This window comes from Moschus berezovskii, chromosome 3, assembly GCF_049115385.1.
Source record: "Moschus berezovskii isolate FMDL1 chromosome 3, NW_MosBer_1.0, whole genome shotgun sequence".
Taxonomy (NCBI): domain Eukaryota; kingdom Metazoa; phylum Chordata; class Mammalia; order Artiodactyla; family Moschidae; genus Moschus; species Moschus berezovskii.
Genome location: NC_142462.1, coordinates 116664670 through 116679243, shown reverse-complemented (window position 1 = coordinate 116679243; position 14574 = coordinate 116664670). Strand labels below are relative to the sequence as shown.

Below are 14574 nucleotides of genomic sequence, written 5' to 3'. Positions count from 1 at the left end.
CAGAGAGGGGGTGCTCCAGTGTTTCTACCCAAACCCCAGTCCCTTCAGGCCACCACCCCTCTAGCCCAGGAGCCAGCTCAGCAGGAAATCACCCCTCTTCTCCCTTGTTCCCTACTTTTCAAATCTCCAGGCCACCTGTCCATCCCTTTTGTCACTTCTCGACAGATATTTCTCCTCCCATGAACCAGCTCAGAGTACAGCTAGAGAGAGAAAATTACGAGTCCCCTGCTCTCGGCGAGTTTGGAGTGTCAACGCCGCCGACAGTATGGCAGCTGTTACAGAGTGTCTATGGGTGGTGGGTGGGGGGCTCCACCCCAGGGTCTCACGGTGGGTACCATGGCCTACCTGGGGGATACGGGGAGGTTGGGTCAGCAATCCTGCACCCTCGGGAGTCAAAAAATGGTTCTGGGAAGCCTCCCTTGTCATATGTCTGTCTGCACGTCTAGGTTTGTCACGTGTCTATCTGCATTTGTAGTTTTGTGTAGTGGCATCACCGACTCGATGGACGTGAGTTTGAGTGAACTCCGGGAGTTGGTGATGGACAGGGAGGCCTGGCGCGCTGTGATTCATGGGGTCGCAAAGAGTCAGACACGACTGAGCGACTGAACTGAACTGAACTGAAGCAAGCTTGTACGTATGTCTTTAATACTGCTGCTCTGACTTTTGTAAAAGAGGTTATTAGGTTTGCTGGTCTGAGGATGGGCACACCTTTGAAACTGAGTTGGCACTGTCGATTGCTTTCAGATTCTCGGGCCTTTCACAGACAGTGCTAGTGTTCCCAGAGCCTCTGGGACATTGGATGTCAACTATCTTCATCTTCTTCTCCTCCTCCTCTTTCTTCTTTGCCCCCTACCCCACTTCTTTTCATATAAGCTTATGGAAAACATATATGTTATTTCAGTTTCCTCTGAGATCGAGCATATTTCCATAGATTAATTGGCTATTTAAGTTTCCTCTTCTGTGACCAGCTTCTCTTAGGAGGGGAGGATTTCGGTGGCTTGAAAGATGTGGGAGCGGGAACAGGAAGAAAGAGAATGGAAAGAGAATCTCAAGTTAAAGCAGGGCAGGCCCAGGAAGGCCAAGTATCCCGGAAGCTGCTGGAGACATGCTGGAAAGTAAGGAGCAACCAGCCCTGGAGGCCTTAAACCCCAGGAGGAAGGTCAGATTTTCCCCTATGGGCAAAGATGAAGCTCTGGGTCTTCTTTTCTGGGAAGTAATACAATCCGTGACTGTAGAAGAATAAGGGTGAGAACAGATAGGGAGCCAGATGCTTTTTGTCCAGGAATGAATTACTGAGGACCTAAACTAGGTTAGTGGCAGTGTGTGTTGGAAACCGTGATGGACAGCGCTGTGGCCAGCTGGATGTGGAGCAGGAGGGAGAGGAGACACAACTGTGACTCCTTGTGGTTTGCTGTCCCAGCTATTTGTGGACCCCGGGAGGAGCAGGGGCAGGACAAGCCCTTATTAACCAACTGTCTGCTGATTGTATCTTCTCTGTGGGGTGCAGATTACTCCAACTAGGGACCTCGAGCTTATGGAATTTACCCAAGAGGAGCTAATTTGGAGGGGGAAAAGTTAACTTTGTAGTTTTAGAGACAGTTACAAATGGCAGAATGTGCTTTCAGTAGGGGTCTTGCATTTATTAGTTATGTCAGGACGAGGGCCTTTGCATCCGTGGCTTGGGGAAGGCACAGACAAGGGCTATGCCAAGGATTTTTTTCAAGAACCCATCGAAATACTTAACTAAATACAATCATTAGTGTTAGTATTGACTCTAGAATATGAAACATGTAAAAATTAGAGTCAGTAAACACTTAATCCAGTGTTGGTAAAAATCTAACATTAGATTAGATTTTTTTCACTTTATAAGAATTCCCTATTATACACGTACTTAAATAATTTACTCTTAATCGAGTAATTTTAAGCAAAGATATATATATATATGTATATATACATGTATACACACATATATATGTATGTATAATAAATAATTGATACATATATATATATATATATATATGGGCTTCCCTGGTGGCTCAGACTGTAAAGAATCCGTCTGTAATGCAGGAGACGTGGGTTCTATCGCCGGGCCGGGAAGATCCCCTAGAGAAGGGAATGGCCACCCACTCCAGTATTTTTGCCTGGAGGATCTCATGCACAGGGAAGCCGGGGGAGCTATAGTCCATGGGGTCGCAAAGAGTCTGGGTGACTAAGCACACACACATGCATTTATATGCATTTTATATATATATAGTAGTTTGTTGTTTAGTCGCTAAGTTACGTCCAACTGTTTTGCAACCCCATGGACTGTAGCCCACACAGTGTGTGTGTGTGTGTGTGTGTGTGTGTGTATAAAATTCCCCTTACTCTAGTAATTTTAAGCAAAGATATATATACACATATATCTGTATATATAGAAAATATACTCTAGATCAAGTAATTTTAGGCAATGTATATATATATATAATAAATAATGGAAGGGCACTTAACCAATGCTATTCCTTTTGTCTTCAAAACAATCCTGTGTAGTGGATGCCATTTTTCCTACTTAATGAATGAGGAAACCAACTCTCAGAAGTGTTGCCTGATCTCAGTTAGTAAACAGCAGAGCTGAGATTCAGACCCAGACAGCCTAAGTCCAGAGCCTAAGCTTGTATTAATAATTGCTTTGCCGTAATACCTTGAGTGAGACAAGGAAAAAGAGGTCCGGGCCAAAGATAAACACCTAAGGAATCTCTGCATTTTCGGAAGAGGGAAGGGGAGGCCAGGAAGGAAGCGGCCTGAGAGGTTGCAGACAATGAGGTTGGCCATAAGGTTAGAGGTGGTGAGAGCCTCGGGGACCAGGGAGCAGCATTGTCCAGAGCCACTGAGTGGTCAGTGAGGATGGTGAGGCCTGATTGTCCTGACTGTTAAACACGTCTGTCCATGAGGGAAGTGCTTCAGTAAAGAGCACACAGAGGTCAGACTGCAGAGTGACCTTAAGCAGGGAGCTCAAGGTGAAGAAGCAGAGGGTTTTTGTGATTGCATATCCCTCGACACGTACACCTTTTTCTGCTATGTCTGGGTGCAAGTAATAATCTGTTGTAAATTCATAATGTATTACTTTCTGCTTTTGGTTTTCTGGACCCAAGCTGAGATTAATATGATCAGTGTGAGCGCCGAGTGGGATGGAGAGGGGCTGGGGAGGCAGCGTGCTGCACCACTGTGTTGGTTTCCTGTGGTTGCTACAATAAAGTGCCACAGACTGAGTAGCTTAAAACAACAGAAATGTATTCTGTAGCAGTTCTAGAGGCTTAGATGTTTGAAATCCAAGTGTTGACAGGTTTGGTTCTTTCTGGAAGTTCTGAAGGAGTCTGTTTCATGTATCTTGCCTACCTCTGGTGTTCACCAGCAATCTTTGGCATTCCTTGGCTCATAGAGACATCACAGAGACCCTGATACCTGCCTACTTGTTCTCATAGCCTGTGTGCCTCTCCCCTGGGGGCCTGTGTCCCAATTTCCTCTTCTTTTAAAGGCTCCAGTCATTAAATTGTGTGCTTACTCACTCAGTCGTGTCTGACTCTTTGCAACCCTTTGGACTGTAGCCCACCAGGCTCCTCTGTCCATGGGATTTTTCAGGCAAGAATACTAGAGTGGGTCGCCATTTCCTTCTCCAGGGGATCGTCACGACTCAGGAATTGAACCAGCATCTCCTGTGTCTCCTGCATTGCATGTGGATTCTTTGCCTGCTGAGACATCAGGGAAGCCCTGTCATTAGATTAGAACCCACTCCAACCCCGTATGACCACACCGTAACGTGGTTACATCTGCAAAGACTCTATTTCCAAGAAAGGTCATACAGGTACTGGGAGTTAGTACTTGAACATATGCCTTTGGAGACACAGTTCTGCCTTTGTTCTTTACTTCTGTTTGTTTCCTTCTGTAACAGAAATGCGTGGAGCTCATTTAGTTTGACAGTAAGAATGTTAACAGACAGGGCACAGCAGGGTCTCCTGGGCTAGAGACACCGACAGACAGCCCTGGTGAGTGCTTGAGTTTGTTCACAGCGTTGATCTCATCTGCTCAGTGGGAAGAGGTGACAGCTAGGGAAGAGTGAACTGCTTGGCTCGTTTGTTTGTTTACCGATTCTCCACCAGGCTGAGTCTTTGCTTTCCTCTCTGCAGAAGCCGGTCCAGCCATGGCGACTCCGTCCGCTGCCTTCGAGGCCCTTATGAATGGAGTGACAAGCTGGGATGTCCCCGAAGACGCCATCCCGTGTGAACTGCTGCTTATCGGGGAAGCGTCCTTCCCAGTGATGGTGAATGACATGGGCCAGGTCCTCATCGCTGCCTCCTCCTATGGCCGAGGCCGCCTGGTGGTCGTGTCCCACGAGGACTACTTGGTGGAGGCCCAGCTCACTCCCTTTCTCCTCAACGCAGTGGGTTGGCTTTGCTCTTCCCCTGGGGCTCCCGTAGGTGTGCACCCCTCCCTGGCACCTCTGGCCAAAATCCTTGAGGGCTCTGGAGTGGAGGCAAAGGTTGAGCCGGAAGTGAAAGACTCCCTGGGGGTTTACTGCATTGATGCCTACAATGAAACCATGACTGAGAAGCTGGTCAAGTTCATGAAACGTGGAGGAGGCTTGCTTATTGGAGGCCAAGCCTGGGATTGGGCCAACCAGGGCGATGATGAAAGGGTTCTGTTCACCTTCCCGGGGAACCTCGTGACCAGCGTGGCCGGTGTGTACTTCACCGACAACAAAGGGGACATGAGTTTCTTTAAAGTCTCTAAGAAGATGCCCAAGATCCCAGTCTTGGTGAGGTGAGTGCATTAGCCCAGTGGGACGTTGGTCCCAGGTTAAAAAGCAGACAAATGGCTCCTATCTTCATGCTATCCCCAGGCTAACAGAAGAGAATTTGGCATTCAAACACATATTCGTCATAAATCAACCAGAGTGTTAAAGTAAATACCCTGAGACACAGGAAGGGCAGGGTCCCTTGTTGCTGCTGCCTTTTCAGACCAGATTACTTAGCTCTTGGATGGGAGAAGCTTCTTAGTAACCATTGTGTCCCCCAGCATCTAGTCAAATGTGTAGTGTCAGTCACTCAATTGTGTCTGACGCTCTGCGATCCCACAGACTGTAGCCCACCACACTCCTCTGTCCATGGGATTCTCCAGGCAAGAGTATTGGAGTGGATTGCCATTCCCTTATCCAGAGGATCTTCTTGACCCAGGGATCAAACTCAGGTCTCCTGCGTTGCAGGCAGATTCTTTACCATTTGAGCTACAGGGAAGACCTAGTAAAATGTATCTATTGCTGAATCTCAGGGTTGGCATGACTGATCCAGGAAGGTTATAGGTCAAATGAAGTGTAAGGAAAAGGAAAACAGACAAAGTTCTAGAGAGCTGTGGGAAAGGTTTTGAAACATCCAGCCAGATGGGATTAGGATGGAAGTAAGAGCTAGAGAAGGCAATGGCACCCCACTCCAGTACTCTTGCCTGGGAAATCCCATGGACAGAGGAGCCTGGTAGGCTACAGTCCATGGGCTCGCTAAGAGTCGGACACGACTGAGCAACTTCACTTTCACTTTTCACTTTCATGCTTTGGAGAAGGAAATGGCAACCCACTCCAGTGTTCTTGCCTGGAGAATCCCAGGGACGGAGGAGCCTGGTGGGCTGCCGTCTATGGAGTCGCACAGAGTCGGACACAACTGAAGTGACTTAGCAGCAGCGGCAAGAGCTAGAGAATTCAAAAGCTGAGATACCAGAAAGGTGGCACAAGTCGTATGTGCTAATCTTAAATCTTAGAGATGATTTTGTCTCTGGGAGCAAAAGACGTGATGATGGAGAATGAAGGAGGCAGGGGATGGGTGCAGGGACAGGCTCCGTGGAAAGTTCTTTGAGGGCATCACCCAACCTGCTGCATTCACCTTGTCCTCCAGCACCTCATACAGTGTTGAACATGGTTAGTAGGTGCCCAGTAAACACGTGTTGGATGGATGATTGGATGGATGAAGAAAGAGATGAGAAGCTGGAGTAGTCCTAGCAGTAGAAAAATCACACCAGGCCAGGCCCTATATTGTACATGAAAACTCTCAGCATCCTTGGAGCAAAAAGCGTAGGTATTGCTGACTGATGGGAGCAGAGCGAGGTGAGGTTGGACTGGGTAAGGTGGGCACACCAGGGTTAGTAGAGAGACCTTGGGGAAGAGCTGTGGCCTCTCCTTGGCATGGCACTCCTGGAATACCCCACAGCTCCATACTCACATGTGAGAAAAGAGTTGTTCAGAGACACAGGTTGATCAGGTTGATCAAACTTCTGCTGACAAAGATCTCCATTCTAAGGAACAGCAAGGTAAAACCTGAGCCTAATTCCAATAACAGCATAAGCCCCTTTAGTTGAGTTCAGTTCAGTTCAGTTCAGTCGCTCAGTCATGTCCGACTCTCCGCGACCCCATGAATCACAGCACGCCAGGCCTCCCTGTCCATCACCAACTCCTGGAGTTCACCCAAACTCATGTCCACTGAGTTGGTGATGCCATCCAGCCATCTCATCCTCTGTTGTCCCCTTCTCCTCCCGCCCCCAATCCTTCCCAGCATCAGAGTCTTTTCCAGTGAGTCAACTCATCGCATGAGGTGGCCAAAGTATTGGAGTTTCAGCTTTAGCATCAGTTCTTCCAGTGAACACCCAGGATTGATCTTTAGAATGGACTGGTTGGATCTCCTTGCAGTCCAAGGGACTCTTAGTTGAGTTAGTTTCCTTAAAAGATGTTTTTCTCTATCAAAATCATATCTGTTTTTTCTTTGGTTGTGCCTATATCTCTCTGAATCTGAAATTTTTTCCTTTTTGGCTAAATCATGTGTGTGTGTGCATAGAAGTGGACCCGCACATTTCAAACCTGTGTTGTTCAAAGGCTAGCTGCATTTTTGAATTATGATTATTCTTCATGGTATACTGTTTTAAACTACTTTTGCAATATTGCTGGATCCCTTACTTTCTAATTTTCATTTTAAAATTATTAAATCATAAACACACAATATAACTCTTTTCATCTCTGCACATTATCTTCCCTATTCATTCATAATTTTACACCCTTGTCATCTTAATATACATGCTATTTTGAATTCTGCTTATATACATTTTTCATTCTGTGTAATCTTTAAAATTGTTAAAGTTATAAAATAGAAAGATTGCATTCTATGTAATCTTTAAAATCTTTACAAATATATAATTATACATTATTACATTCTGTGTAATCTTTAAAATTGGCATTTATGCAAATGCCAGTATATATACCTCATTTATTTAATCATTTGCCTACTATTGAAGATTTGGATCTTTCTTCAGTCATTTTGTACCTTTGTAATACTGAATTAGACAACACTAGGCACCAACATACTTCTATTAGAATTCAAGTAGGGAGGTTGTTTCCATCACTGGCCATCAAGTTCACGTTGAAAGTCCCTGTGGATTTAGTTACTCTGCCCAAATGTCTTATTCTTTATTTTTAAACCCACATTTTAACATGCAAGTGTGAATTAAGATAGCGTTGACATTGTTTCTTGCACATTTTTTACTAAATTACATTCTAAATAAGATCTTAGGATAAACTTTCTAAGAGTAAACTGTCCACAGGTCTTATCAAAATGAATCAAATTTTCATCAGAAAAAATTACTACTTTTATGATCATAAAAATAAAACCCTAAGTGACAAAACCAGATGATCCACTTTTAGCCTGGTAAGAACACCCACAAATGTCAGGACACAAGCCTCAGAGTCACTGCCCTTACTTCCTGCCTGGAAAGCACCATGGTCTGCTAGCCACCATGTGGCAAGAGGAGAAGGGGATGACAGAGGATGAGATGGTTGGATGACATCACCAACTTGATGGACATGAGTTTGAGCAAGTTCTGGGAGTTGGTGATGGACAGGGAAGCCTGGCGTGCTGCAGTCCGTGGGGTTGCACAGAGTTGGACCCCACTGAGCGACTGAACTGAACTGAGGCCAGCATGTTGTCTGTATGACCACACCAGTGGTACAGTGTTCGCTGAGCGATGTCTGCTCTTCCTTCCGCTTATCCTCACTGGCCTCCGCTGTACCTCCAGCTCTGAGGGCAATGGCTGTTGTACTTTGTGCGCAGAGCACCTTCTTTCTATTATGCATTCATCTGAACAAATGCTGGATCCACTGTCATAAACACAGCCTCATTTCAAGACTCAGGATTCTAGTAGGAGATTTCATATCTACTGGGAAAAGCACCATTTTAGTGGAGGCCAACCTTAATAATTTCCTAAATAATGTCTGTTGCTAGCTCTAAAACCTTGAGCCATAGATAAGCCTCGTCTTTAAAGTAAGATTAATAATGACTACCTTTAAGGGTGGTTGTAAGAATTCAGTGAATTAAGAAACATATTCAAAGTAGCTAAAACACTTTGTTTTGACATCAGCCTTCATGTTACAGTAAATAAGCATATGAGGTCATGAATATCATTTTGAACCATTGAGATACACCTGGCATCCATCGTTATGCTGCTTTGCCCCAAGTCATGTGTTCTGCTCCAGTTGTATAAGCTATTGATATTTTAACTGATACTTTTCCTATTTCCTCCATCAAACTGAGGCAGCGGCACAGGACCAGCTGCCATGTTTTATCCTCGTTATGCATTTAACCTAAGCAAGGACTAGACACGGAATTGGCTTTACCAATAAAGAGACTTGATGCTAATTAAACATATCATTAGATAATCAGTCTAAGGGAGGTTCCGGGAGACTCAGCCACAATAGATTGCTCTATTTTTTGGATGAGAAGGCCCTTGTCCCATTTTAACACAGATCTCGGGCTTCTGTTAGAGTTCTTGTTCTGTATTTGTTCCTTCATCCATTCGTTTAGGCCAACGTTTTTGTTGAGTATATGCTGTAATCTCAGGCATTATTTCTTATTTCAAGAAAATGATTTCCAAATATCTGAGAATCAGAAGTGCAGAAGCATCTCCAATAAGCAGGCTTGGAGGAAATGCAAAAAACAAGTGCCTGTTGCAGGAACAGGGCTGTGAGATCCGGGTTCAGCAGAACTCAGAAACCTGAGGTTGCGGCTAGCAACTGTACACCGTGACTTAGCGTGTGCTCTCCACTCTCTCCCTTTAAATGGGAAGTACTTGAGTATAATTGAAGGCCCTTGTCCTCACTTCGGCTGTTACTCCGTTGAGGCTGGTTTTCCGTCTCAGTGACCTGTGTATATTCACAGTCATCAGAGATGCAGAGAAAAGAATGTAGAACAACAGTCATGCTTTGAAATGTCCACATGCTGCAAATTCCTAGGCTTGAAAACACTCCTGTGAATCCTGAATTGGCAGACATTAGAAACTGATGCCACGTATAGATAGATAGATAATCTCTACTTCGTTTTGAAAGATAGTCAAGGGATATTATATATAAAACAGTCTTTTGAATTCCAGATTAAGAAGATTTCAGAATTTTGAAAATTGACTATCTACATGAAATAAGTAACCTGCCAGATTACTGAAGATAATCAACATGAATATGGCTCCCCAAGTAGTTCTGAAAACAATTGAACTCAGGTCTCCTGCATTGCAGGCAGATAAAATATCTAAACAGATATTAATAACAAGGATCCACAAGTCCTTGGAAGTCATTGCTAGAATAGATAGAATGCTAACTGCCGACGTTAAGTCAGGGTCATGACCCAGCGAGGTGGGGTGAACATACATACTTACCAAACCCTGTGCTTCTTACTATATTCCTAGCCATTTATAATAAAATTGTATTAACTGGTTCTCACAAAATAAACTAGAAGTTTTTAGAGAGTGAATTCAAGCAGGAAGATGTGCCACTTTAGAAAAGAAATTGCTAAATCACAATTCAGTTTTCTTTTCCTTTTTATAAACATTTTCCCTTCTGCAATTTCAAAATAAATGTTTACTGGGAAAAAGGGAAATAGTCCCAAAGGATGCAAAGTAAAAAGTGAAAGACCTTCGTCCCCCACCTCTGCCTTCTACCAATTCTTCTTCTGCCCAGAGATAATCACTGCTTACAGTTTGCACTGTCTTTTTTGATATAACTCTGTATGAACTCTTTCAGAAATAAGAGGAGAGGAAAGTTTTTGTAATTTGATTTATTAAACCAGTATTTCTCCAATGCTAAAGCCAAAGAAAGACATTGCAAGACAAGAAAACTCAGAACAATGTCCCTCATGAACATAGATGCAAAAATTCTTAATAAAATATTGTAAATAGATTACAATATGTAAAAAGGATAATACATCATGACAAGGCTCATTCTAGGAATGCTTGGCTGGTTTAACATTTAGATATCAAATTAATTGACAGTTTAATTATTTTCTTAATGCAAAATAAATGAGAAACATCATATAATTAAATAGTTGCACAGGACAGGAAAAAAACTGACAAAATTCAATATCAAATCATGATAAAATTTCCACAAAGCAGAAATAAAAGGAAACTGCTCAGTGTGATGAGTCCTCTTTGAAAAGCTGATAGCAAGAGCATACTTTCTGGTGAAATACCCTGAGATTGAGAACAAGGCCAGGAAGGATATTTTTATATAATACTGTACTTAAGTTTCTAGCCAGTGCAGTAAGGCAAGTAAAAAGGCATAGAGATTAAGAAGCACACCTATGTTTGTTTGCAGAAAAATATTATTTTCTAAGTAAAATATTCTTAAAACTCAGCAAAAAAAAAAGCCACTGTAATAATTGAGTTTAGCAAGGTTTCAGCATACAAAGTCAATATACAAAATAAATTATATTTTTATATAGTAGTAATTGGTCATTGAAATTAAAAATACAATATCTGTTAAGACAGTGTCCCAAATCATGAAATACTAGCAAATAAATTTAAGAAAATGTGTCACACAACATGTATGCTGAAAACCACAAAACATCACTGGGAGAAATTAAATAAAACCTAAGGAAATAGTGAAATACACCATGTTGATGGATCACTCAGTATTTTTAAGATGTCAGTTTTTCCCCAAATTATCTACAGATTCAATGCAATCCCAACCAAAGTTCAAACTGGTTCTAAAATTAAATGCAAATGAAAGTAACTAACATAATTTCCAGATTTACTAGAAAGCTAAAGTGATCAAAACACTGTATAATAGTTGTCAATCTTCTGTTATCACCTCTGATTTGAGGTCATAATTAGAATGCTTTTGTCACACCTAGATAGTAAAAGAACAGGGAAACCTGGCATGCTGCAGTCCATGGGTTCGCTAAGAGTTGGGCATGACTGAACAACGGACAACAAAGATAATGAAAGATTCCACTCTTAGTTTCTTTCAGTGCATGTGTGGTTTCATTTGTAGAATTTATATCTCTGATACATTTGAAAATTTTTCTATGTATTTGGGTGACTTATAGGTCCAGTTCATCTTTTCCCAGTAATATGAAATGCCACCTTTTATTATACATTAATACCCATGTTTACCATGTTGCCTTTAACTTTTTGACGAACGTATATTTTTCCATCTGAGTTGAGAATTAGCTTGTGTTTATGATCTACCTTTTCACTCAGAACAAGAATTCCATTTCTCTCATCCTTGTGCTTTGTTCGCTTTGTTTTTAATATTGTGGCTCCTATTAGTTCAGAATGATTTCTTGCCAATCACATCAAATATCACAAGAACTTTATCAGCAGTTATTCAGCATGAGTTATACAATGCATTGGCATTTTGCCCACCACTGCTTCGTGTAGACAATCTGTTCCTGTATTGTATTCATTTTTGTTTTTCTAGACCTACAGCACAACCTCAAGTAACTTCTCTGAAAAACTTTAGTGAGTGGTGAATTTCATAAATCCTTTTGACACTTTCAGTATTCCCTATGCAGTGAAGAGTTTTGCTGCAGCTATGTATCATACGGAATATTTTCATTGCACTGAAATACTATTTTTAGGGCACTGATTTCACTTTTTTCTTTGTAGGTAATTTGGTTTTTGCCTTTCCTTGTACTTTGAAGCTCATAAACTTACTATGAATTGACCAGACCTTCTCCATTTCATTTATACTGATTTGCATTCATATAGTCAGTTCAGTTCAGTTGCTCAGGCGTGTCCAGCTCTTTGCAACGCCATGGACTGCAGCACGCCAGGCTTCCCTGTCCATCAACAACTCCCAGAGCCTTCTCAAACTCATGTCCATCGAGTCGGTAATGTCATTTCATTCTAAAAACTCAGATCTTTTTTCAGCACAAAGAAATTTTCATCAAATTTATTTCTTCTTTGTTCTTTGCTTTTAGAACCTCTTGCTAGCCATTAGTCTCCTTATTTATCCTTCATTTTCTCTTAATGAATCACTTCACTCAACCTGTCTGTTGGTTTATTCATAGTCTTCAGCTGCTGCTGCTAAGTCACTTCAGTCATGTCCGACCCTGTGCGATCCCGTAGATGGCAGCCCACCAGGCTCCCCCGACCCTGGGATTCTCCAGGCAAGAACACTGGAGTGGGTATAGTCTTCAACTACATCAATTCTTATTTTTCTGCCCACAATACAATTAAATAGGATTATCTGTTTGGCAGTAATATATTTTTTAAGGTATTATTACCTTTTTATAGCAGCCTGTCCCTTTTTATTTTTCCTGCAGAGAGATAATGTATCTCAGAACTCTCCAATGATATACAATATTTATTTAGGACCTTCTCCAGTTATCACTTATTTTGGAGGGAGTTGGTTTTCCCTTCGTTTAGTTTGGTGCTTATATTTCATGCTATTAATTTTCATCAAATATTTTTTATTTCTGTTTAAGTGTTAAATGGCATTGAATTTCTAGATTGGTCATTATTGGTTACGGAAGTACATTTTCTCAGGACAAGTAATAACCCCTGTCGTTTTTGTTTTCTTGATCTTCTCTTTCACTTATGTGTAGTTCCAGACTCTTCTTTCCTCATGGGTTTCTGATCGATCTGATTTCATTTGGTTTATCTTTCCTATTAATTCCTCCTGTCCCAGTTTGCGGACAGCACCCTTCTTGAAATCTAGTACTATCATGGTTTTATTCTTTTTTATGTAACTTTTGTTTCATTTCAGAACAGAGAGGGACAGGAAAAGTAAAAATCCACTTCAGGTTTTTTAATGAAGCAATCATTTGTCTTCTCCTGCACATAAATCATGGCTGTTGGAAATAACAGACAAAACTCTGACGATGTCCCGGCCTCATCAGTGAGCAGGACCTCATCTAGGGTCCTGCTGATGAAGCCCTGCTATTGACACAGTGTCTGGGTCTCAGCTTGGCACATTCAGTGTTTCTCATTTTGTTGTAACAGGCTAGTGTATAAACCTTAGTGCCAATGTAGATCATCTCTTTACTGACTACACCTGTAAGATAATTAATTGCTTGAAATTTATGAACAGAACTCATTATAAGACCTAAAACACTTTTTACTTAATTTTGTATATATAATCTTTGTATATGTTTAATTTGCTGATTTTATTATATATATTATTAATATATATATTAATATTAATTGGGCTTCCCTAGTGGCTTAGATGGGAAAGAATCCACCTGCAATGTGGAAGACCTGGGCTCAATCCCTGAGTTGGGAAGATCCCCTGGAGGAGGGCATGGCAACCCACTCCAGTATTCTTGCCTGGAGAATCCCCATGGACAGAGGAGCCCAGTGGGCCACAGTCTATGGAGTCACAAAGAGTCAGATACAACTGAGTGACTAAGCACACATTATTATGAATTATATACAATAATAATTTTATTTATTTGTACACAATATAATGCAATTTTATATTTTATTATATTATATATTGTTTGTATATTGTATTATATATACAAATATACATTATATACAATACAATTATTATATACAATAATGATATTATTAATATACATAATAAAATCAGCAAATTAAAGATATGCCAGGATGTTGCTGGAGAAATATAAATGTCACAAAAAATAGACCACCCTGGCTGCTCTATAAAGAAAGAATGACTTCTTTCTTTAAGCAGATGATCACTGAAAGCAATATCTTAATCACAAGGTTGTCTGGTGATTTTGGAATCAGAGCAAGAAAAGTTGGATGAGTGGTTTTAATGCTGGTGTTTCAAGGAGCTGGAGAGCCATCTCCTAGGGTAACACCTTTATCTTCAGGAAAGGTTTGGGCCTGCTAAGAGGACTATAGTTTCACATCAGTTTATTACAGCTCTGCCAACCACAGAGAATACAACACAAATCCTACCAACATGCTACTGCCTGACTCCCCTTTTCCAGTGTCTCCTTACAGCTGCCTCTGACCACACAGTCACACAATCGATGAGAGGGGCTTAACCAGCTCTGGGATCTCAAGCTCATAGAGAGAGATCACTGTACCTCGTTCCCTTCATAATCCCACTGTCTGGGGCTGAATCCCCATTTGGGGGTTATAGGTATCCTGAAGCCTTATAGGAGTTTCTTACCCCTAGATAGAAACAGTTGAGGCTTCCCCAGTGGTTCAGCAGGTAAAGAATCTGCCTGCAATGCAGGAGATTCAGGTTTAGTCCCTGGGTCAGAACATCCCCTGGAGGAGGAAACAGTAACCCACTCCAATATTCTCGCCTGGAGAATCCCATGG

General features: G+C 41.8%; 1 protein-coding gene across 4 annotated transcripts in view; it reads left to right on the top strand.

Annotated features, from left to right (window-relative positions):
- TCAF1 (TRPM8 channel associated factor 1) overlaps positions 1–14574 on the top strand; it is a 48532-nt gene that overhangs the window by 20590 nt on the left and 13368 nt on the right. For all 4 annotated transcript variants that reach the window (XM_055421422.2, XM_055421424.2, XM_055421421.2 and 1 more), the window contains one exon: positions 4164–4797. In XM_055421422.2, the coding sequence (XP_055277397.2) occupies positions 4178–4797 (620 nt within the window). In that variant the 5' untranslated portion in view covers positions 4164–4177. The remainder of the gene's footprint in view (positions 1–4163; positions 4798–14574) is intronic.